General features: G+C 40.2%; 1 protein-coding gene across 2 annotated transcripts in view; it reads right to left on the reverse strand.

Annotated features, from left to right (window-relative positions):
• The window catches only part of LOC127587221 (interleukin-15-like), a 60,231-nt gene that overhangs the window by 17,352 nt on the left and 16,761 nt on the right, over positions 1–26,118 (reverse strand). For both annotated transcript variants that reach the window (XM_052045447.1, XM_052045436.1), the window contains exon 2: positions 8,112–8,221. In XM_052045447.1, coding sequence (XP_051901407.1) covers positions 8,112–8,221 — 110 coding nt within the window. The remainder of the gene's footprint in view (positions 1–8,111; positions 8,222–26,118) is intronic.

Raw genomic sequence — 26,118 nt, forward strand, 5'->3', positions numbered from 1 at the left:
TTCACATCTAAGGGCTGCTCACAGCTGCTGGGTAAAAGACCAGAACTCAAGATCAAGTCACTTCAGAGTTACACTCAACCCAAGTGTCCTCTCACTTACCTTGTTTATATTCGTCTTTGTTTCCTCCTCATGCCACACTTTCCACTTAGCACAGTATCAATTGTAATAATGGATATTCTACACTCAATTGACTCATACTAAATGACTTAGCAGACTGTAAGCAGCTGAGATCAAGTACTGATTCTTGCAGTGCCCCACTAATTGCAATCTGCTCCCCAGATGTGAACCATTTATTCTGGTTGTTTCTGATATTTCAGAACAACCTCATGTGGTATCTTATTATGGGTCTCCAAGGAAAATACATCCACTATTTTCATTTTTCACTCTGCTGGGTAAAGCCTCAAAATATATCAACAGTTTTGTGAAAGGGAAATTGTTGACACCACTTAATCATGCAATCAAGTACTACCCCTCAGATCCCCTTTAAACCTCCTCCCTTTTACCTTAAACCTATGCCCTCTAGTTTAAGACACCCCTACCTCAGAAAACAGACTCTGGCTATCTACCCTATCTATGCCCCTCGTAATTTTATATACCTCTATCATGTCACCTCTCAGCCTCCTTTCCCTCTGGGGGGGGAGAAAGCTTATCCAATCTCTCCTTATAACTCAAGCCCTCCAATCCAGGCAACATCCTCTTGAATCTTTTTTTGCACCCTCTCTAGCTTAATTACATTTTTTCTGTAGTGTGGTGGCCAGAGCTTTGCACAGTACTCCAAGTGTGGCATATTCAACGTTTTGTACAACTGTATCATGATGTTCCAACTCTTGTACTCACTGATGAAGCCAAGTATGCTATATACCTTCTTCACCACCCTGTTTCCCCATGTTTCCACTTTCAGGGAACTATGTACTTGTACCCCTGGGTCTCTTTGGACACTCCCCAGAGCCCTGCCATTCACTGTGTATGTCCTGCCCTGGTTTAACTTCACAAAATGTATCATTTTGCACTTGCCCAAGTTAAATTCCATCTGTCATTCCTTTGCCCACTTTCCCAGTTGGACAATATTCTGTTGTAACCCTAGACAACCTTCTTCATGGACTACTTTCTCACCACCCTTGGTGTCACCTGCAAAATTACTAATCATGCCACCTACATTCTCATCCAAATCATTAATATACATAACAAATAACAGGATCCAGCACCGATCCCCGGAGCACACCACTGGTCACAGGCCTCCAATTTGAAAAACCCTCAACTACCACACTCTGACTCCTACAACTAAGCCAATCTTATGTCCAACTAGCTCACCCTGGATCCCATGTGTTCTAACCTTCTGGACCAGCCTACTAAGTGGGACCTTGTCGAAGGCCTTGCTAAAGTCCATGCAGTCAACATTTATCCAACTGCTCTCAATCCTCTTGGTCACTTCTTCAAAAAACTCAGTCAAATTTGTGAGATACGACTTCCTACGCACAAAGCCATGCTGGCTATCTCTAATCAGTCCTTGCCTTTCCAAATGCAAATAAATCCTGTCTCTCAGAATCCCTTCCAATAACTTTCCTGCCACTGAAGTAAGGCTCACCAACTGGTAGTTCTCGGGCTTATCCCTACTGTGTTTTTTAAATAATGGTTCAACATTGGTTATCCTCCAGTACCTCACCTGTGGCTAATGATGTTACAAAAATCTCTGTCATGGCCCCGGAAATTTATCCACCTTTATACATTTCAGTACCTCGAACACCTCCCTCATAATGTTGATATGCTGCAGGAGATCGCTGTTCCCTTCCCAGAACTCACTAGCTTCCATGTCTTTCTCCACAGTAAATTCAGATGACAAGTATTCATTTAAGACCTTGCCCATTTTCTGTGGCTCCACACATAAATTATCACATTCATCCTTAAGAAGAGCTACTCTCTCCCTAGCTATCTTTTTACTCTTAATATACTTCGAGAATCTTTTAGGATTCTCCTTTATTATATCTGCCAGGGATATCTCATGGCCTCTTTTTGCCTTAGTAATTTCCTTCTTAAGTTACTCCTACATCCCTCATACTCTTCAAGGGACTCACTTGATCTCAGATGCCTATACCTGAAATATGCCTCCTTTTTCCTCAATATCCCTTGTCAACCAAGGTTCCTTAATCCTGCCAGCTTTCCCTTTGTCCTGCCCTAAGGGGAACATGCTGGACCTGAGCTCTTATCTCCCTCTTGCCAGATGTTCCTTGTAAACAGACTCTTCTGATCAACTTTTGAGAGTTCCTGTCTGATGCCTTCAAAACTAGCCTTCCCCCAATTTAGGTCTTTACCCTGAGGGCCACCTACATATTGCTTCAGAAAACTTTCTTGGACACACTTAATAAATTCTGCCCCATCTAATCCCCAAGGCAGATTATGGAGATCACCAATTGGATGAAAAAAAAGTAACATTTGTTCTGATAACTTTTATCTCTATTTTACATTCATTTTGCAAACTTATTCTTGACTATTATGGAAATCTGTAGAGATGCAACCAAGTACTTACAAGGCAAACACAAAACTGATCTGCCTCTCCCCACATCCTTCAATAAATCAATATCATAAATTGAGCATCCTAAGAGTGAACAAGGGGCAAAACTCACCACTCTAGTCTAAAGCCACTGCTCTTTCTTCCAAAACTGGGCTGAAAACATCTTCTACATTATTCCAAAAAGCAAACTGCTGGAGGAACTCAGCAAGTCAAGCAGCATCTGTGGAGGCAAAGAGATGGTTGACTTTTCGGTTCAAGACCCTGCATCAAACCGTTGACCATCCCTTTGCCTCCATAGATGCTGTTTGACCCATTGGGTTCTAGAACCCAATGGGTAGAACAATGGGTTTTTTGTTCCAGATTCCAGTCTCTTGTGTCTCTCATGATTCCCACTGACTAGTTCTTCCCAATGGTAATATGACTGGCACTCAATACTAAAGTCAAGCAGTCAGCTAGCTTCAATCATCCACTGCTAGTAACTGTAAGGATGCTGGAAAATAAAGGCTAATGCACTGATATTTACTGAGGGATTTAATAGTAAAACCTAATAGTCAATATATTCGCCTTAGGAATGAACCGTAATAATTGGCATCTTCCCAAATAGGTTGATAGCAAATGCTACTGGTGCGGTCAAGCTGGAGTAACAATGAAAAAAAATTGTGCAGGGAGTATAATTTGGAAATCACATTTACACTTCCAATACTTTCGTACTTTCTCAACAAATGCAGACGAAGTGGTTTCTTGTTGAATGGTGGTATGCAAAATTATGAGGGGCAGAGATTGGGTAGATAGTGAGAAACTCTTCCCCATAGCGGAGGTGTCTAAGACCTGTGGACGTAGGTTTAGGGGTAAGAGGTTTAGGGGTGATCCAGCAGGTAGTTGGAATCTGGAGCACACTGATCTTGCAATCAAATTGACTATAACACTTTTGAGACAAGCGTAGGGAGGCTCAAGCAAAAATAGAAAATGTGGAAAAACTCACCATTTCAGCCAGTATCTCCTGGAAAGAGCAATAGAGTCAATGTTTCAGCCACAAACATTAACTTTATTTCTCTTTCCACAGATGCTGTCTGACGTGGTCAGAGTTTCTCACGTATTCAGTTCTTATTTCAGAGTTAAGCATCTGCACTTTATTTCATGGTTTTGACAGGGAGGCTCAGGTGCGTGGGAGACATTGGGGTTGTTCATAAGGTAGAGAAGGACAAAGCAGCACTGGTGATAGCAAAGAGCTAGGGAGCTTAAGGACAACAAGAAAGCTGAGAGGGATTGCAGAAACAGCAAAGGACTACCAAAAGATACAGTAGACACCCAGAGGAACAAAAACAAGAGAGGAATGTGGAAGAAAAGATTTAGTAAAACATCTTTCATAAGGTGTGGAAAGAGTCCAAAAATACAATGGAGCTTAGCTATAAAACTGGTTCATGAATTTAGCAAGCTATCCTGAACACTTTTTAGAACATAGAACAGTGCAGCACAGTACAGGCCCTTTGGCCCACGATCTTATGTCAAACTATATGAACACTTGCTCCATGGTCAATCTAACCCTTCCCTCCTGCACAGCCCATTACCCTCCATTCTTCTTACTTCCATGTGCTTATCTAAGAGCCTTTTAAATGTCCCTATTGTATCAGCCTCTACAACCACTTCTGGCAGTGCGTTCCAGGCACCCACCACACCCACCACTCTGTGTAAAGAGCCTAACTCTGACATCTCCCCTGAACATTCCTTCTCTGACCTTAAGAGGCCACTTTTAATAAAGATTTAAGATGGGTGGGGGGGGTGCGAGATTTAATAGGGATTTGGTAAATTTGGTTTCTTCCCTCTATTCCAAGTCAGAACAAGGAAAGAGTTCCCCTGACCTTCACCTTCTATCCCACCAGCCTCCACATTTAACAGGTCAGTCTCTGCAATTTCCACTGCCTTCAAAAAAGATTCCACCACCAGACACATCTTCCTCTCTCCTTTTCTTTCAGCATTTGATGGGGACTGTTCCCTTCATGACTCACTGATCCACTCTTCAATTCCCATCAACTACCCCCTCCCTTAGAACATACAACATTACAGCACAGTACAGGCCCTTCGGCCCACAATGTTGTGCTGACGTTTTATCCTGCTCTAAGATCTATCTAACTCTTCCCTCCCACATAGCCCCCGATTTCTCTATCATTCATGTGGCTGTCTAAGTGTCTTAAGTGTCCATTCTTACGGCGCTTTCCGTTGCAATTGCAGGCAATGCAACGCTTGTCCTTTCACCCCTTCCCATCCCACAATCCAGGGGCCCAAACAGTCCTTCCAGGTGAATAAGCGATTCACTTGCACTTCTTCTAATCTAGTACACTGCATTCCATGTTCCCAGTGTGATCTCCTCTACACTGGAGAAATCAAACACAGATTGGGTGATCGCTTTGCGGACCACCTGCATTCAGTCTGCAGGGTTGACCCCGAGCTTCCCATTGCCTACCACTTTATTTCCCCATCCCACTCTGATCTATCAGTCTGTGGCCTCCCTCATGGTTACAATAAGGCCCAATGCAAGCTTGTGGAACTGTAGCTCATATTCCATCTGGGCACATTGTAGCCTTCTGGACTCCAATTCTACATCTTCCCCATTCCTCTATCTGAGATATTAGCACAGCTTGTTTGTTTTATTTTCTTTTATCATCTCTCTAGGAGTGAGAGACATGCTCTGCTCTGCATTTTGCAATTCCTACATTCTTTTGTCTAGGTTCTCACTCTTTAACTGCTCCCATTGACCAGATAACCTTGTTTACAGGTTATCCTCATGGTCACCCTGGTTTCGCCCTATCAATGACATCCCTCTCCCCCCCCCCCCCCCCCCCCCCCCACCGGAGCTCAGCAAGCTTTCTTTGTATCCTTCCCAGTTCTGACAAAAGGTCTATGGCCTGAAACATTGACTCTATGTCTCTTCCAGCCTGACCTACTGAATATTTCCAGCATTTTCTGTTTTTATTCTAGATTCCCAGCATCTACAGTGCTTTTTTGATTTTCCTCCCCACCTTCTCTGTCATCTGACACCAACTTAATATCTCTTTTCCAGTTCTGATGAAGGACCCTGGACCACAAATGTTAACAGATGTTGCCTGCCCTGCTGACTGTTTCCAGCACTTCCTGTTTTTACTACAGATTTACAGCATGTTATTTTTTGATCTGCATGCAACAATTTTTTTAAAACATTCTCTCTTGCTGAGTTTTACCTCAGGCCCAGGTTCAAATTCAGCGCAAGATAAAGCACATCTTAAAAGATATAATTGATGTAACTTAAACTGTCTTCACAAGAATACAACTACCCACAAATAACACTATTAGGCCAAATTACACTTATGAAAACCAGATACTGATTTTGTCTTCAAATTTTTTTCAATCCAATCTCCCAAAAACATTATCTGAGGATCTCTAGAGTATATAAATGTTTAGGGTACCTCTTGGAACTGGACTGACAGAAATTTTGTGAAAGATTGCTTTTCATTAAATGTAACAAGTTGCATCCTAATGTAGTTTCAATTTTTTTAAAAAAAAGAGTCAGCATTGTAGGATTGATCAACACTATCAGGAAAATGACAATTCATATCAGCTGAAAGAGGTTTTAAAATATTGTGCTTATATTGGCAGCAGGTCAAAGTACTGACTGCTCTGTTAAGATCAGAAAGCAGTTTCTTTTACATGCATGACAAATGAGTTTGTGATTTGTGAAGAACTTGCAGTTGAGGAACACTTCAGAGATGAGCAACAGGAATAGACTTGTTTATCAAACTCCAGTAGAAGTCAGAGCCTTTATGTTTGGAATGGGAAAACCTGGCTTAGCATTTCAACAGACGGCAAGAGTCACTGACATGCTGGAGTGATTACACAACTCAAGCGGTGCCTAGGTGATGGAGAATAACAACTCTGTAGCCACTGGAAAAACGTATATGGCAAAGATCTTGGTTTGACTCAGGCTGTCATCTCTATGGTGGACTCCAAAAAAAATCTGGTGTATTCAAACCCCCTCAATTTCCAAAATTATATAAAAGAAATTTATGCTGAGTATGGTGATGTCACTTAATATACAGAACTGACCCGTGTCAAGGATGTAAAGATTTGAACAAGCAGTATTGCAGCACTAAGTTTTTCTTATAGCCAAGTAAAATCCAAGGCCTCAACTGGAGGATCCTCACTGACTTTCTCAATTAACTGTCTTAATGGCTTTTATGTTTGACCTCACCAGCCAAACAGTATTGTTTCAAACTAACTTGGAACTGTTCTCTGCACACAGGCAGCCAGGCTTGCTCTCCCCTCAACCAGCAGCCTGGTGCACACCTGTCATCACCCAGTGGGAGCCAAGTGATCCCTCACTTCCCTACTCTCCAGAAAATGAGTTTAAAGTGTTGTCATATCTTGGAGCCCCATTCTGAAATCACAGAGTAACTTCAGTAATCATTTGAGCAGCGATCTGTAATCTTCAGTGAGGCATTAAAAAAAAACTGAAGTTATTTGTTGACCCATTTTCGGTCAGTCCAGGAGAACTGAATGTTCGACATGAAATTATCGAACTCTCCAATGCTCTGTCTTGTTTTGTAGCAAGTACCAAGGTAATACAAAGAAAATCTCAATTTCTGCAGTTGCCTTGCTACAAAGCTTCAGAAACTATGGCAGGCAGCTATCATGTTCATTTGTCTTTTTGGCAGAACATTCACATGTGACCATGTCTTTTGTTCCTTAAATCTCCACAGATGCTAACAGCAGAATTGAATCACAGATAATAACTCAAAGCAGTTAAATGCCCAACATTGCCTGCCACAGCCAGTGCAATGTGTTGTATTAATCTTGAAGTATACATTGGTAAATTTGTACAAATTAAAATTCTGTTAGGCAATGATTTTAAATTTAAAATATTCAATGCCAAGATGTTGGCTGGATCCAAACTTCACCATGTCACATATAAAGTATAAAAATTATGTGGTCAAACACAAAAAATCATATTTTTCTGCATTTTTTTCAAAAAAACTAATTAATTTGTTACTGTGTCATAACTTTTTGAAAAGAAAATAAGGTAATAACAAAATAAATCAGCCTAATAATTTGTGCATAAGGTTAAGCAGATCAAAATGAAATATGTTTCATATATGTGGCCCTCAGGTGTGTTATCTTGGTCCTTCAAGTTTCACAGCACTGCTGGATCTGGAATTTATAATTCAGGTAATGATCTGAATTCCTTTTAAAAAAGCTAATCATTAAGAATGACAAGCACAAAACTACCAGATTGTTGTAGGAACCTTCTGGTTCTTCATAAAAGGCAATCTGCCACTATTACTCATATAGCCTACCTATGACTCCAAACCCACCAACGTGGTTGACTTTGGCATGTCCTCTGGAAGGGCCTAGCAAGCGATTTCAGAGGGAATTTAAATTCAAAGGACAATTAGATATAGGCAATAAATGCTATCCTTGCAGTGATGCCTAGATTTTTTTGAAAAAATGAATAAATTAAAAATTTGTATGCATGTAACAGAAATTAAAATTGTATAGTACAAGGCACAATTACAGCTTTATATAACATACTTTATACGTCACAATAATCAGACATCCATAAATACAAACTTACCATAGTAACAGCAGAGAAATCCCAGTCTCAGTGTTTATGAATGTGAAAATGTGGCAGTCCAAATTAAGGTGGTGGTAATAGTTGAAATAAACTCGCTTCACTTGCCTTCTCTGCAGAGAAAACATAAAATGATACATTTTTTAAAATTCTGCAAAAATACCGTGGTCTTATTTTAACACTTATTTAATATAAATCACAAGTGCCCAATAACTTCCACTTGGGAAGTATTTTTGAAAAAACAAAATTAAATATAAAAAGGCAATTTATAATATGTGTGGATGTATCAAGTGGAAAAACAGCATTGGCTTTTCTGGCATAAAATAGAACTATACAGTGGCACGCAAAAGTTTGGGCACCCCTGGTCAAAATTTCTGTTACTGTGAATAGCTAAGCAAGTAAAAGATGACCTGATTTCCAAAAGGCATAAAGTTAAAGATGACACATTTCTTTAATATTTTAAGCAAGATTACTTTTTTATTTCCATCTTTTACAGTTTCAAAATAACAAAAAAAAGGAAAAGGGCCCAAAGCAAAAGTTTGGGCACCCTGCATGGTCAGTACTTAGTAACACCCCCTTTGGCAAGTATCACAGCTTGTAAACGCTTTCTGCAGCCAGCTAAGAGTCTTTCAATTCTTGTTTGGGGGATCCACTCCTGTGCTTAACAGTTGGAGAGGTGTTCTTTTCATGAAATTCTGCACCCTTTTTTCCTCCAAATATACCTTTGCTCATTGCAGCCAAAAAGTTCTATTTTAACTTCATCAGTCCACAGGACTTGTTTCCAAAATGCATCAGGCTTGTTTAGGTGTTCCTTTGCAAACTTCTGACACTGAATTTTGTGGTGAGGATGCAGGAAAGTTTGGAGAAAAAAGGGTGCAGAATTTAATGAAAAGAACACCTCTCCAACTGTTAAGCGCGGGGGTGGATCGATCATGCTTTGGGCTTGTGCTGCAGCCAGTGGCACGAGGAACATTTCCCTGGTAGAGGGAAGAATGAATTCAATTAAATACCAGCAAATTCTGGAAGCAAACATCACACCGTCTGTAAAAAAGCTGAAGATGAAAAGAGGATGGCTTCTACAACAGGATAACGATCCTAAATACACCTCAAAATCCACATTGGAATACCTCAAGAGGCACAAGCTGAAGGTTTTGCCATGATCCTCACATTCCCCAACCCAAACATCATTGAAAATCTGTGGATAGACCTCAAAAGAGCAGTGCATGCAAGACGGCCCAAGAATCTCACAAAACTAGAAGACTTTTGCAAGGAAGAATGGGCGAAAATCCCCCAAACAAGAATTGAAAGACTCTTAGCTGGCTGCAGAAAGCGTTTACAAGCTGTGATACTTGCCAAAGGGGGTGTTACTAAGTACTGACCATGCAGGGTGCCCAAACTTTTGCTTTGGGCCCTTTTCCTTTTTTGTTATTTTGTAACTGTAAAAGATTGAAATAAAAAAGTAATCTTGCTTAAAATATTAAAGAAATGTGTCATCTTTAAATTTATGCCTTTTGGAAATCAGGTCATCTTTTACTCGCTTAGCTATTCACAGTAATAGAAATGTTGACTGGGGTGCCCAAACTTTTGCATGCCACTGTATATGTTGGCTTCACCATATCAGTGTCTTGCACACAATATTACTCTGCATTAAATGTTAATACATTTGCATTCAAATATATATATACAAAATAAAAACTTATACAGTCCTTTCAATGTTTTGATATGAATCCACAATTAGCCCAAATACCAGACAGCAGCTCAACTAGAACTCAGCTTGCAAGTTTCAGCAATTCTTTTTTCAATATTTTAAAGGCTTCACCCACATACACACCAATTTATTTTAAGCTGCTGTTATCTTCTGTTATTTGAGGCCATAAGCGGGTCCAACAGCATTCCTAAATGGAAAACTAAGGGGCCCTTTGAAAATGCTGCGTGTCAATAGTTAGTGCTGGACATTCAAATGTTTCCGTTCAAATGATTACCTAATCCATTTAAGATTAAACTCCCTACTTTGCTCCTTGTAAAAACTGTAAGATTAGTACATCCGCCTCCAATCAATCATTGAGTGCCTTGCTATCCAAAGTCATTCAAACTGAAAATGGTTTGTGTATCTTGCTGGTGCCACTGAGTAAGTGGTGTGATCACCCTTGTCTGATAAGTGACTGCTGTCAAAATGACCCTGGCAATATTCTCCAATGTTATTCTCCAACAGAACAAATGAGGAGGACATAAGGAAGGTTCAATCTGAAGATCTCCTAATCTTTATTGTAAAAGATACAGTTTTCAATATTCTTTATAAAGAAAACTCAAGTAACTTGAACCAAAGGCCATTTTAACTAGATGCGTCCAAAATTACTTTGTAAATGTAATTCACTGACAACATCAAAATGTCAGCACACCTCAACTTTGATGTCCCTGCTGACATAACTTCATTCTTTACAAGTTTCTTTAATCAACATTGAGCCCCTGTTCCCTCCTTATATCAGGAATTCCAAACTATTCTTATTGTTTTTCTTGAAGCCAGGTGTCAGTAAAAGCTACAATGTCATACAGTGTGTTTCTCTATATGGACCTTCAACTCAGTCTTATTCATTAGAAAAAAAAGAAAGAATAACTATCAAAAACTGCCAGCCTCCTATTTGTTAGCCTTTGTTTGCTGATCGTTGATCAAGGATTGAGGGTTATGGAGATCTGGCACAGAGAAGGAGTGAGTACTGGGGTAGATTAGCCAGATCATATTGAATGGTAGGGCTGGCTTTAGAGATCGTGGCCTAATCCTAGTCCTATTTTATTGTGTTCTTGTGGTTTTAAAAATATTGCTTCAAGCAAATTAGTCCACCTTCTTCTTTGGGAGAACTTGTTTCCACACCAGCTCTTTGGGTTCTCAGGTTTCATCACAGGTGAGACAGGAAGTGCTTGCTGTGGTGGGTAGATTAGTAGAGCTCCTTCTACTATTTGTGCTGGGCTTCTTGTATGCTTCTGTTGTTTCTGCTGTATACTTCTCTGGCTCAAGGTTCTCAGTGCCTTCCTAAATACTCCTTCTCCACTTTGCGTGGTCATAGGTCAAGGATTCAGAGGGAATGTTGCATTTTTTTTAAAGGGGGGTTTTTGAGACATTTTCAAATCTTTTTCTCAGTCCTCCTAGCAATTTTTTCTCCAGGCAGAGCTTGGAATAGAGTGCCCGTTTCAGGAGTCTGATGTTGGGCATGTGAACGACAAGAGAAAGGTCAAGTTCAAGTTTATTGTTGTCATAGGCATACATGCACAAGGTATAAATGCCATGAAAATTAGCTTTTTGCAGCAGCAGCAGCAGAGTACATTGCAATATGAGGGCAAACATAAGAACTGCCCAACAAATGTAATTCAGGTCTCAGTGCCAGGGATGTTGACCCAGAAAAGGCTACTGATGCTGGTTCACTTATCCTAACAGTTCAAGGAGGTTTTTGCAGACATTGATGGTGGTATCGTGCCAGTGATTGGAGATGCCTGCTTTCGGTAGTCCAAGTCTAAGAAACTTATGCGAGGACAGGCATCATTGTTGCCCAGTAGACCATGTCTTTTGTGTTGGGATTGAAGTTTCAGTGCTCAAACACCCTCTTTTCTCCAATAGCCAAAGGCCATGTTGGCACATTGAAGGTGAATTTCATCACCAATGCCTGCTTTTGCTGAGAGGTGGCTCCCAAGATATGGGAAGCAGTTCAGGGTCTCATGAACCTTCGTCGTTAGAGATCAATTTAGTACAGCTGGGAAAGATAGTTGATCATTTATTTTGCAGATAATGAGTGCAAGGTCCATCTTTGCATCTGCTTCAGTGGACAAATCGGTGAATACATGGAGCTTGGCCTCTGGATGTGCACATAAGTAAGTGTTGTCTTCAAGCTGCATCTTGACTATTGATGTTGGGATGACTGGGTCCTTCTCTCTATCTTATCTTCATGAGGGATACAAAATGCACACCACACCAATGGGTCCACAACAGATCCAATCTGAGTGCAGACTGGTGTTGAGCAACATGTTGTCATCACCCCAACAATTCCTTCTATCTATCTGGAAACAAGTTTCCGTCTACCTGTGGTAACTTTTTACAGCTCCCCACCCTACCCACTTATCAAGTGTCTATCTAGCTTTGTCTTAAAAATAGTCAAAACTCTACTTCTATCATCTTTTGAGAAGTGAAAAGTTCCCAGTTCCACCCATCCCATCAAGCATTTCCTGTCTCACCTGTGACAAAACCTCAGAATCCAAAGAGCTGGTGTGGAAACAAGTTATCCTTGATCCCAAGGGACTGGCCATGGTGGTGGGTTAATCTGCTTGAAGCAATATTCTTAAAACCACAACAACACAAGAATAAAACAAAAAACTCACTTCATCCCTGCCTTAAATGAATGCCCCTGTATTCTTAAACAGTGATCTCTAGTTCTAGATTTTCCTACAAGGGTAATATCCTCTCCACATCCAACCTGTCAAGTCCTCACAAGATCTACTAGGTTTCAATCAAATCTCCATTCACTCTTCTAAACTCCAGCTGATACGTCTTGCCTGTCCAATCTTTCTCCAGAGACAACATGCCGGTTCCAGGTATTAGTCACGCAAAGCTTCTCTGAACTGTTTCCAATGCATTTAAATCCTTAAATAAGGAGAATGATACTGTACACTTCAGATGTGATCTCAGCAACGCCCTATATAATTGAAGCATAACGTCCCCTACCCATGTATTCAATTCTCATTGCAACACATAACACTCTATTAGTTTTCCTAAATATTTGCTGTGTCTGCTTACTAGACTTTTGCAACTCATGATCTAGAACACCCAGATCCTTCTACACGGAAGAGCTCTGGAGTCTCTCACCATTTAGACAATACTTTTTTTAAAAATTTCCTTCCAAAATGGACACTTTCACATTTCCCCATAACTATGTCCATTCTCTTAATCTTGCAACAAAACAATTAGGAAAACCAATAGTAAGTTGGCTTTTGAAACAAACAAAGAAAATGCTTTGCAATTGTAGTAAAATGTCATTACTCTTGTACTCAAATCCTCTTCCATTAAAGGCCAACATACATGAAAAAAAAATTCAAAAAAAACCCTGCAGATACTGGAAACCTGAAACAAAAACAGTAAATGCTAGAAAAACTCAGCAGTTCAGGAGGCACCTTTGGAAATAGAAACTGTCAACATCTCAGGGCTTCAACCCTTCGTCAGAACCCTTTGTCTGAAGAAGGGTTGCAAAATCCAAAACATTGACAGTTTTTCTTTCCACGGGTGCTGCCTGACCTGCTGAGATTGTCCCAGCATTTTCTATTTTTGTTTCCAACTTTCAGTATCTGCAGGTTTTTTTTAATTTTCGTGTATGTTGGCCTTTAATGAAAGAGGATTTGAGTATGAATAATGACATTTTACTACAATTACATAAATCCCAGGATCATATCTGGAATGATCTTTACAGGTCTGGTTGCGCTACCTGAAATAGTGGTGGTAAGAGGGAATGTAGTGAAGGTACACCAGAATAATTCAGAGGATGGCAGGTATGATGAAGGGTTACTCAAACTGGGTCTGTACATCCTTGAACTTTGAATGAGAGATTATCTCATTGAAATGTACAAAATTCTTGCAGAATTTGACAGGATAGATTCAGGGACAAATGTTTCACCTGGCTGAGGTTTCTGGAACAAGGAATCACATTTTCAAAATTAAGGTTGGTCATTCAGGTCGGAGATGAGAAGATGTTTCTTAACACAGAGGGAAGTGAATCTTTGGAATTCCCTACCCGAGAGGATTGTGAAGACTCGGTCTCTTAATACATTCAAGGCAAACATCAATAGATTTGTACATATAAAGAGAATGAAGGGTTATGGCATCAGTGCAGGAAAGTGTCACTGAAGTAATGGGCCAGCCATGATCTTACCAAATAGCAGAGCAAGAACAAAGAGTTCATATTTCTTAACAATACAAAAGCTGATGATTTGGCACAAGGAGTCTATGCCGGTTTTCATAGCAATTCCATTTTTCCCACTTATTTCTGTTACCCATTCTCTCTCACTAGCCTAGCTCTCTCATCAGCTGCCTACACTTAGAGTAATTTATAGCAGCCAATTAACCTACCAGCCAGCATTTTCCTCAGGATGTGGAAGGAAATTGGAACACCTACATAGTCACAGGGAGAACATGCAAACTAGATAAGATTTCTTTATTAGTCACATGTACATCGAAACACGCAGTGAAATGCATCTTTTGCGTAGAGTGTTCTAGGGGCAGCCCACAAGTGTTGCCACGCTTCCGGCGCCAACATAGCATGCCCACAACTTCCTAACCCGTACGTCTTTAGAATGTGGGAGGAAACCGGAGCACCCGGAGGAAACCCACGCAGACATGGGGAGAACGTGCAACCTCCTTACAGACAGCAGCAGGAATTGAACCCGGGTCGCTGGCACTGTAATAGCGTTACACTAACCGCTACACTACCGTGCACCCACTCCACCCAGAACCAGAGGTCAGGATCGAACCTGGGTTGTTGGAGTCCCTAATACAGCTGCAATACCAGCAGCACCACTGTGACATCATAAATGGCCTATTCCTGCTTCCATTGCCTATGCAAAACTTGTGTGCTGAGGCTGTTTTGGTACCCTGTTACAGAAAGAATAAAACAAACTCAGAAGGGGCAAAGTACAGCATTTATTTACTAGGTCACAAAGAATGATATACAGATATGAATAGATAACTTGGAGTTATTGATATTATTTTCCCATGAGAGTTGAGAAGAATGAGCAAGACAGTGGAAGAAATAGCTAATAAGAGAGAGAAATATCAAAGGTTAGAATGCCCATGAGGTGAAAAAAAACACCCAAATTGTCTATTTTATTCCAGTTGTCAAAATTCACAAACAAGTCAATATCAAAGTTTGATCACAGTCAGCTGAGTTTTAGGTGGGACTCATTCAGAAGAACAAGCCTGATCAAATATACAATCGTATTCCCCTTTTGTGGTCTGTAATGTAATATTTTACCTTAATTCTAGCATTGCTCAGATGCTTTTAACAAATGCTAAGCTTTTAAACAGAGACTGTCCCCCCGAAGATGCAACTTTCTGAAGAAAACAGGACAGCTAGATTACATACTATTAATGCTAAATCGATACCAATATGCCTTCAAAATAGAACAATTTCAACAGATGGTAAAACCTCCCAATTATTATTGTTCTGACAGAAGAGGAAGTAAAATAAAGTTAAAAATAAAGTACTATTTAAGTTAGCCACTGATTCAACTATCTTAAACTATCAAAATCTTCTAGTTTTAATTTAAATTTGCTTTCTGGCCGATCTGATATAGCCTACTTACCCATAGTCATGCTCTTTGATGCATTACAATTTTCTGGATTGCCAAAGTAATTAAATAATTTCTGACTGCATGAGTCACCATCCATGCAGAACAACCCAATGTGTTTCTGGATATTATAATAATGGTGCATCATTGGATGTACTGTGAGCAACATAATAGTAGATCCATCAACATATTTAACAAGTTTGGGTACATGGCACATTTGCCTTAAAGTTGTTCATAGCCCAAGTTTTTCTGATTGCCCCAGTTATTAACAGGACTGAAAGGCCAACAATGACTTCTCTAAATGTATTTTAAAATTTTAATTTCCCAGTGTTGTGGTCAGGGGAATGGGGTAAATGTGGTCAGGTAAATATTACTTTACAACACAAATTAAGGAAAATCAAAAAGGAATGAAAAACAGCTGCCACTCAACCAATTTGCCCGTTCATGCAGTTGTGTGCAATATTCATTTTTAAGTAGGAGATCCAGATAAAAAGTGAAACCCAGATAACAAATGTGTATGCACTGAAGCACAAGTCAACTGATTGTATCATGATAAATAATCAGTGATATTTTTTCCATTAGCCAACTGTTGCAGATCATTCAAATTAAAGTGTACAGCACCAAAAAGATCCCAAATTCCTGAGCTGAAACATAATCTCGGCACACACACGTGCCAGCAGTGATCACTAGAGCACGGCACCTTATATATCCTTTTAGTTCAAGCATATAAAACATGACTGCTTTGTAAACAGTGTGTTATCTGTTCTAACATTCACAATCCAGTTTATTTGTGGCTCCAGTTTTCAGCCCAAGAGAATGTTTATATAAACAGAAAGATCCCATCTCTTCCTTTCTTCCTGCAACATGTGCCATGCAGTCCAGGGATTTTCCCTTTAATTATAACTAGTTTATCAGTAAGCTCTCCCAGTCTTCACCTCAGCACCATTTCCTTCACAATACTGGTATCTTTATCTTCCTTATTAAAAAAAAATTGTCACTGGAAGTATTGGCAAGTGGAAATATGTAAAATGGAGTCCAGGAGAAATATTTTTTCTATTTTTAAATAAAACTAATCATTGACTGTAACTCATTCACCCCTTACTGGTAACATCCAAATTTTCATTTTGGAATTTGTGCCTATAGAATCATTTATTTCTTTTAATCTCCTCAAGCCATAGAGTTAAACAGCACGTGAAACATGCCCTTCAGCCCAATTCATCTATGCCAACCAAGTTGCCCTAACGAGCTAGTCCCACTTGCTTGCATTTGGCCTTATCCTCTAAACCTTTCCTGCCCCATGTAACTGTCCAAATACCTTTAAAGTATTGTAATTGTACCCACCTTTCCCACTTCCTCTGGCAGCTTGTTCCATATACACACCACTCTCTATGTGAAGAAGTTGCCCCTCAGATCCCTTTTAAATCTTCCCCCTTTCACTTTAGACCCATTCCCTCTAGTTTTGGACTCCCCTACCCTGGGAAAAAGATTGTGTGCATTCACCTTACGCATACCCTTCATGATTTTATAAATCTCTATAATAGTCAACCCTCAAGCCTCCTACGCTCCAGGGAAACAAGTACTAGCCAATCCAGCCTCTGCTTATAATTCAAGCCCTCTTGTTCCAGTAACATCCTCATAGATCTTTTTTGCACCCTCACCAATTTGCTGACATCCTTCCTATAGCAGGGCAACCAGAACTGCACGTTCTACTCTAAATGTGGCCTTACCAATGTCTTGTACAGCTGTAAGATGACATCCCAACTCCACTACAATTTTTTTTATTAGCCTTATATTAATGTTGTGCATTTGTTCTTAACAAAACAGGATGAAACTTTGAAATTCATCAAAAGGTAAGGGAACTATTTCAAGAGTATGAATGCTGGATTGTGATTCTGATGTTGTCGTACTTACATCCCGCATAAATAATCATAAAAATAAACAAAATGTATTATATAGTAATGAATAGTTTGATAGCATTAATTTAATTGATCTGCTTCAGGTCTTGCACAGAGTAGTTTTCAACGTGTATTCTTCACGTAACACTCATTCACACACTACTGCAAATTCATTTGAATGTAGAATAAATTGTTCATTGTCATTTATCCCTTCTCAAAAAGCTCAATGGGTAAATGAACCCAGGATGGCAACTCCAGGCACCTAGGTTTGATCCTATCCTCTGCTGTTGTCTATGAGGAGTTTGTATGATCTCCCTGCGACTACTTGGGTCTCCTTCCTCATCCCAAAGACGCAGTGGCTGATAGGGTGATCGGCTCCTGCCAATTACCTCATGTGTAAGTCAGTGGTGGAAGAATGGGGGTAGAGTTGAAGGGGAGAGAGAGAGAATAGGTCACAGGGAAATAAGTGGGCGAAAAGGATGGAACTGAGAGCAGCGATAGACTCGCTGGGCTGAATGGCCTCCTATGTCTCTAGAAAAAACTGAGAAACCACTTGGGTTCAACTTATCCATATAGTCTTGAGGTTCATTCCTTCACTAAAGTAACTAATATCAATTTATGGCAGCCAGGACTGCCAGTGAAAACACACTGCAGTTGACCTCAAAAACATTAACCTTGAATTAAAAGGACATAAATATACAGGGGGAAGCACGGAAGTCTTTGCTACAAGTCATCCACTGACAGTTTCCTGCTGAAACCACACAAGAAACAGAGTTTAATCTCATAATTCATCATTTAAATTAATACTAACAAAAGTGCCCTAAAGTTGGAATACAACAACAAAGAGCAAGACAAAGAACATAATTTATATTCCTTAGTGCTGTGGCACTACCATACCACACATCTAAATAGTTAAAGTAGAATTAAGACAAATAGCACCTCAGCTTACACACAAAAGCAAGTGCATAAAATGTAAAATAAGTTCTCTTTCTGGTACATATCTGTACAGCTGGTTTACATCTTAAGTGGCTGATTAAAGTTTATATTTTATGAGCAAGTTAGCTGATTTATAAAGACAAGTTCTAGACATAGAAATTAGAATTTAGAGACATGCTGGAAATAAACTTAATTGACGCAAAACATAGTTGTTAGGGACAGTGAGAACTGGCTAAGCACTTCCCATAACTTCTTATCTTTCTTGTGTTACAAAGTCATAAATCACAAACTAAAGTCATGATTTTTCCTAATGAGCATGTCATTTGTCCCAGTGACAATATTCAGCCGATGCTGTGGCAAAGTTATCACTGGCAACAGGCAATTTCAAGGTCCTGCAACCAAATGGCAAGTAGACAGGGAGGGCAGTGATGAAAATGTGCCAGAATAGATTAATCCTTATATCCCTGCTATAACCTGGGGAATATTTTGTCTATTTTTGTCACTCACTGTGTAAATCGAAAAGCAAAGAAAAATGCAGGCTTTTTAAAATTATTTTCATTGTGCTCTTAAATTGCTTGATCACAGTCTGTGCCAACATTCACATCATGTTTACATATGATTTTGAGGTTACTATCTTTGGAATTTTCCCAATCCCCAATATAGATAGATTCAGATTTCAGGATCTGATTCATAAATTTATATAGAAAAACTGCAAAGGTTGCAAATCTGAAATTGAAACAGAAAATGTTGGAAAAACTCAGCAGATTAGGCAGCACCTGTGGAAAGAGAAACAGTTAATGTTTTAGGTCTGAGACCCTACACTGGAAACGAGAAAGAGAAAAACAAATTAATCCAGGTCGGACAGCAGGTGAGGGAGGACAATGGTTGAACAGAGAGAGTGAAATACTGAGGTTGTTAAAAGGCAGATAAGCTCCTTTGTTGATGTAATGTGTTGCTAATGTTGTATGGCCTGTGTAAAGTGGGTCAGAATATACAAATGAAGGGAAGAGAATGGACGAGAGTGAGAGAGCAGGCAGAAAAACATGGCCAGACCTTGGAGAAGCAGAAAGAAAGACCTTGGAGAAGTAGAAAGAAAGATCAAGTTATCCTAAGTCTTAGAATTCGATATTGAATCCTGTAGGCTGCAACGTGACCAGATAAGAGATAGTATTGTTCCTCGAGTTTGCCTTGGGCCTCGTTGTAACTGTCCAAGCAGCCATAGACAAAGAGGTCAAAGTGGGAGTGGGATGGTCAATTAAAGTGGCAGGCAACCAGAAGCTCAGGGTCATTCCTGCAGACTGAGCACAGGTGCTCCGCAAAGCGCCCACCCAATGCAGAGGAGGCTATATTGTGAGCACCGAATGCAGTACCCTAGACTGGAAGAAGTGCAAGTGAACCTCTACCCTTCCTGGACTATTTGGGTCCCTGAATGGTGGGAAGGGTAAAGGTGAAAATAAGGTACTTCCTGCGATTGCACGGTTAGATGCAATATGATGGGGACAGAAAAGTGGGCCGCATAGTCTTGAAGGGAGTGATTACTTCAAAACGTTGAAAGGAGAGAGGAGGGGAATATTTGTGTCTGGCATTGGAATCTTGTTGGAGTAGGCAGAAATTTTTGCTGGGTGGATTTTGTATCAGATGATCCAGCTTAAAATTGAAAGAAACTGGTCCTTAACGATGCATTGAATTCCTTGCTTTTTTATCCTTTTATGTAGTATAGTTCTGACTTATGCTAAGAGCTAAAACTTTATTTCAGTCAGCTGTGTACTTTATTCAATTTGATCTAAAAATAGAAAATATGTTTATGAACTTGAAGGTCACTAACAGTGGGTCCATCAGATCTCAGAATCTAACTCCAGAACTCAATAAATCAAGAACAACCTGTTGACCATTAAGAGTGATCATAATTACTTAACAATGTTCCAACATAGTTACTTAACAGCAAAGAAATGCCTGTGGGAGGAACAGAGTTAACAATCCAGAACTCAAATATCCACACCATTTTGATTGTGAATTATTTATGCCAATTATTAAATTATAACTTTAACAGACAGGAAACTAAACAATTTTTTGCAGCACTCCACTTCAGAGAGATTTGATCTTTTATTTTAACCATCCCATACTCCTCCATTCACTGTTTTAATTCAAGGCATGAAATAAAACCTTTCCAATTTTATATATTTTTATCAACTAATTTTACCATGTTCACCACTGTTCATTTTAAAAATGTGGGTTTTAATGGATTCTGCACTCTGACCAATCTTTAGTCATCAATCATCATCACTACATTCATTATCATACATATGTTTGTGGGAGCTTGCTGTGCACAACTTGGCCAATATGTTTCCTACATTACAACAGTGACAACACTTCAAAGATACTACATAAAAACAATACTTTTGCTTATGTAATGTAATTAAACAGATAATTACACTGCCATTAAAATGATAGACATCTCATTACACTTCCCCATCAGTAACAAACACTATCATGGAGAAACAGCACACTAACATGTATTATTCAAAGCAGTCCACTAATAATGCTTAAGCACATGAAATTTCAGATATACTGCTTACACCAAACACTGCAATCTGGACAAGGACATTAAAATATGGAAGGTTAGAGATGACAACAAGACAAAGAAATGCCTAGTACTCATGGGAAAAACACAGAGAAACCTCAGCATAATCTGACACATCATTATGCTTTCATGCCAAGAAATGTAAAAATGTGTTCATCCATCAATAATTGATGTCTCTACAAAGTTTTATCATATAAAAGTGTCTAGCTCTGAATTTGACGAACTGTTCCAACCAGAAGCACCAAGAATCTTTAAGAAATTATGTTGTCTCACACCAGCAGAAACAAAAAATACCCACTCTATGAAATAAGAGAGGAAAACTGGTGTAGTTTCTTCAAGGTTCATCCATTTATTTCTCCTGTACTTTTATTTGCACAAATGTATGCTTATTGAATAAAAATGTTTTCAAGTACTTCACATGTGCATACAGAATGCAGCAATGCATTCTGCTAGATTAAATTTTAAAAATCAGCCATTTCGAGTGCATCATCTAACTACATCTTGGAAATCACTGAATGACATATTACTACAAATTTACAGTTCAGTAGTTGCAGCCCTTCTTTTTGCAGATAGATTTAAGTAATTTATTAATTTTATATCAGTAAAAACTTGGGTGTCAATGTATAAATACCCCCAGTGGTAAACAAACACGCAAAGCAAATAGACATACCATATAGCCAATACAAATAACAATGTGCTATAACTATTCAAAAGTTACCTCATTCATACATACCTATATCACCTATGTACTGCACTAAATACTGCACAGTTGTACATTATAGCTAGTTTACAAAAATTGTAGTATCCATCCAGACAATTGTTAAATGCCCAATTAACTAAAAATTTGAGTTACATTCATAAAATTCTAAAATCAAAAGCCAGCACTTATTTTCTTATGCTTATTTTTGTAAGACCACAATTCCACAACAAATAAATTTACATTGCAAATCATTTTCACTTGGAGATTCGGGAGATGGAGTGAGAGTTGGAGCGGGACCCTTGAAAAGAGGAGAGTCTCTGTGCCTGTGCTTGCAAGAGTCTAAACGAGGCACATTTACAAATTGTTACCAGTTGGTTGGCTAATTAACAGCAGCAAATAAAGGGAAGTCAGGTATAAGCGGAGTGGCCACTGTGTGCATGGACCAGTGTTAGAGTGGGGGTATTGAGGCCATGGCTCAAAAGTCTTCGGTGAGAAGAGGTGAAGGTAAGTCTCCGGTAAGTTCCTTTCTTTCTTTGCTTTGGTGTTTCTTTCAGTGCCAGGCCCGAGTAGTGAGAATGGCTCCAGGGTCAGTGGTGTGTTCAGCTTGTGAGATGTGGGAGTTCTGGGATCTCTGATAACTATATTTGCATGAGGTACATTCATCTGCAGCTCCTTACAGACCGTGTTAGGGAACTGGAGCTGCAGCTGGATGACCTTTGGCTCCTACGGGAGAACGAGGAGTACATAGATAAGAGCTGCAGGGAGGCAGTCACTCCTAAGCTGCAGGGGCAGGTAGCTGGGTGACTATCAGAAGAAGGAAGGAGAATAGGTAGGTAGTGCAGAGTACCCCTGTCGCCGTTCCCCTCAATAACAGGTGTACCGCTTTGGATACTGTTGGGGGGAACGACCTACCAGGGGAAAGCCGCGGTGACCAGGTCTCTGCAACTGAGCCTGGTCATGTGGTGCAGAAGGGAAGGGGGGAGAAGAGGAGGGCAGTATTGATAGGGGATTCCATAGTAAGGGGAGCAGACAGGAGATTCTCTGGACGTGGAAGAGACTCCTGGATGGTATGTTGCCTCCCTGGTGCCAGGGTCAGTGATGTCTCGTATCGGGTCAACAGCATTCTGAAGGGGGAGGGTGAACAGCCAGAGGTCGTGGTACATATTGGTACCAATGACATAGGTACGAAAAGAGATGGGGTCCTGAAGAGGGAATATAGGGAGCTAGGTAGGAAGCTGAAAAGCAGGACCTCAAGGGTAGTAATCTCTGGATTGCTGCCTGTGCCAGTGAAGGTAAGGATAGGATGATTTGGCAGATGAATATGTGGCTGAGAAATTGGTGCAGGGGGCAGAGTTTCAGATTTGTTGATCATTGGCATCTCTTTTGGGGAAGGTATGACCTGTACAAAAGGGACAGGTTACACCTGAACTGGAGGGGGACCAATATTCTTGCGGGCAGGATTGCTAGAACTGTTGGGGAGGGTTTAAGCTAGTTTCCCAGGGGGATGGGAACCAGAGTGATAGGTCAGAGGTTGGTGCATTTAGTGTACAAGTAGATGCAGAGTGTAGAAAGACTGTGAGGAAGGATAGGCATTTGAAAGGGCAAAACTGCAGTCAGTTGGATGGGCTGAAGTGTGTCTACTTTAATGCGAGAAGTATCAGGAACAAGGCTGATGAACTTAGAGCATGGGTAAGTATGTGGAACTATTGATGTGGTGGCCATTACGGAGACTTGGCTGTCGCAAGAGCAGGAATGGCTGCTGGATATTCTGGGGTTTAGATGTTTCAAAAGGGACAGGGACGGAGGTAAAAGAGGTGGGGGAGTGGCTTTGCTGATCAGGGACAGTAACACAGCCGTAGAAAAGAGGATGTCCAGAAACAGGAAGGGAGCGATCACTCTACTGGGAGTATTCTACAGACATCCCCCCCCCACCCCCAATAGCAGCAGAGATGCTGAGGAGCAGATCGGGAGGCAGATTTCGGAGAGGTGCAAAAATAACAGGGTTGTTGTCATGGGTGACCACAGAAGTAGTGCCAGATGATTGGAGGGTGGCAAATGTTGCTCTTTTGTTTAAGAAAAGGAGTAGGGATAACCCTGGGAATTACAGACCAGTGAGTCTTTCTTCAATGGTGGACAAATTACTGGAGAAGATTCTTAGAGACAGGAGTTATGGGCATTTGGAGAAGCATAGGCTGATTAGGGACAGTCAGCATGGCTTTGTGAGGGGCAGGTCGTGCCTCACAAGCCTGATTGAATTCTTTGAGGATGTGATAAAGCACATTGATGAAGGTAGAGCAGTGGATGTGGTGCACATGGATTTTAGTAAGGCGTTTGATAAGGTTCTTCATGGAAGACTCATTCAGAAGGTCAGGAGATATGAGATCCAGGGAAACTTGGCTGCGTTAATTCAGAATTGGCTCGCTCATAGAAGACAGAGGGTAGTGGTAGATGGAGCGTATTCTGCCTGGAGTTCCGTGACCAGTGGTGTTCTGCAGGGATCTGTACTGGGACCCCTGCCATTTGTGATTTTTATAAATGACTTGGATGAGGACGTGGAAAGATGGGTTAGTAAGTTTGCTGATGATACAAAGGTTGGTGGTGTTGTGGATAGTGTAGAAGGTTGCTGTAGATTACAACAGGATATTGATAGAATGCAGAGCAAGGCTGAGAAGTGGCAGATGGAGTTCAACCCAGAAAAGTGTGAAGTGATACACTTTGGGAGATTGAATTTGAAGGCAAAATACAATGTTAATGGCAGGACTCTTAACAGTGTGGAGGAACAAAGGGATCTTGAGATCCACATCCATAGATCCCTCAAGGTTGCAGCACAGATCGATATGGTTGTTAAGAAGGTGTATGGCCTTCATTAGTCGGGGTATTGAGTTCAAGAGCCGTGAGGTAATGTTGCAGCTCTATAGAACTCTGGTTAGACCACACTTGGAGTATTGTGTTCAGTTCTGGTCGCCTCATTATAGGAAGGATGTGGAAGCTTTAGAGAGGGTGCAGAGGAGATTTACCAGGATGCTGCCTGGATTGGAGAGCAGGTCTTATGAGGATAGGTTGAGTGAGCTCAGGTTTTTCCCTGTGGAGAGATGTGACTTGATAGAGGTGTACAAGATGATAAGAGGCATAGATAGAGTGGACAGTCAGAGACTTTTTCCCAGGGTGACAATGGCTAACACGAGGGGCCATAATTTTAAGGTGATTGGAGGAAGGTATAAGGGAGATGTTGAGGGTAAGTTTTTTTTACACAGAGTGGCGGGTGCATGGAACGCACTGCCGGCAGAGGTTGTGGGTGCAGATACATTAGGGACATTTAAGAGACTCTTAGATAGCTTTTCATTTCTCTAACATTCATGTGTCTATGTGGGAGGGAAGGGTTAGATAGATCTTAGAGCAGGATAAAATGTCGGCACAACATTGTGGGCCGAAGCGCCTGTACTGTGATATTCTATGTTCCGTGTTCATTGTCACCAGTTTTAAATTGTGGTCAAAGAATGTTTTGAACCATTATTGTTAATTGTGATCCTACTGACAAGTGATGAAAGAGATGACCCCAAGCCAACTCATACAAACTAAATGATCAACATTATTCAATTAATCATTTCTCATGTTTAAGAATGTATTATTCTCTGGTTCCAATTTATATCATAACATTGCATCAATATAAATAAATTAATATAAACATTCCCTTTTCCCATTCAACGCATTAAAAAATCAAAACTACTAACATAACAAAAAAAGTTTGTGCCTATGGTAAAATGCATGCCTGGTGTCAAATTTCTTCCTTACAAAAAGGATGAATTCTGCTTCTAATTTAATGCACCTTTTCATTATGACGCTGTTCTTAATTTTTTTTATGTAGAGGTTAAAAGGTGCTAGTTATTTCCGCTACTCACATTACAGCAAACACTTGGTTTCATTTATTTTTCCCTCACACTGGAATGTTGATATCTTTAAAATCAAGCATAAAAGCAAGGCCATTAAGATGGCGCTGATCTTAGATGAACACTACACATGAAGTCATGTCTTTGCATCAATAATTTTCTCTCTCACATTACTCATCTGGTTCCAACTAACAGCATTATTAAAATCTGGGCAGATGAAATGAGATTTTTAAAATTTCCCCATATATCTCTTGGGAAGGTGCAGTGCTCTTTCCCAGACAAGTAATGGATGGGAATGTCATTCTTCTGCTTCACTGACGAACATTGAATAAAACTCGGTGTGTAGTCGGATTAGAGCAATGTAGTTTAGGTTACACAAGCTCTTTTGGCAATATAGTTCAGAATTTTGAGTGCTTTGTTATTTGCTGCTCTTTAGTGGCGGGTCCTGTTAAGCTTCAAATTGAATACCTTTCCACTTCAGTTGACATGACAATGATGGACAGGGACTCAAAAATTCCTGGGTGCAAAATTTGGCTTCACAGTGCCCATTAATCAATTGCTCAATCACTCTCAATATTGCAGCCAACTTGCATGGGGGCATTTGAAGTTCAAATAGCGTTCAGCCACCATAGTGAGAGACTTAATACATGTAGAATAGGTAGAGCATGATGTCAATCAGCACTTCCAAACT

This window comes from Pristis pectinata, chromosome 2 (assembly GCF_009764475.1).
Source record: "Pristis pectinata isolate sPriPec2 chromosome 2, sPriPec2.1.pri, whole genome shotgun sequence".
In the NCBI taxonomy this organism is placed as follows: Eukaryota; Metazoa; Chordata; class Chondrichthyes; order Rhinopristiformes; family Pristidae; genus Pristis; species Pristis pectinata.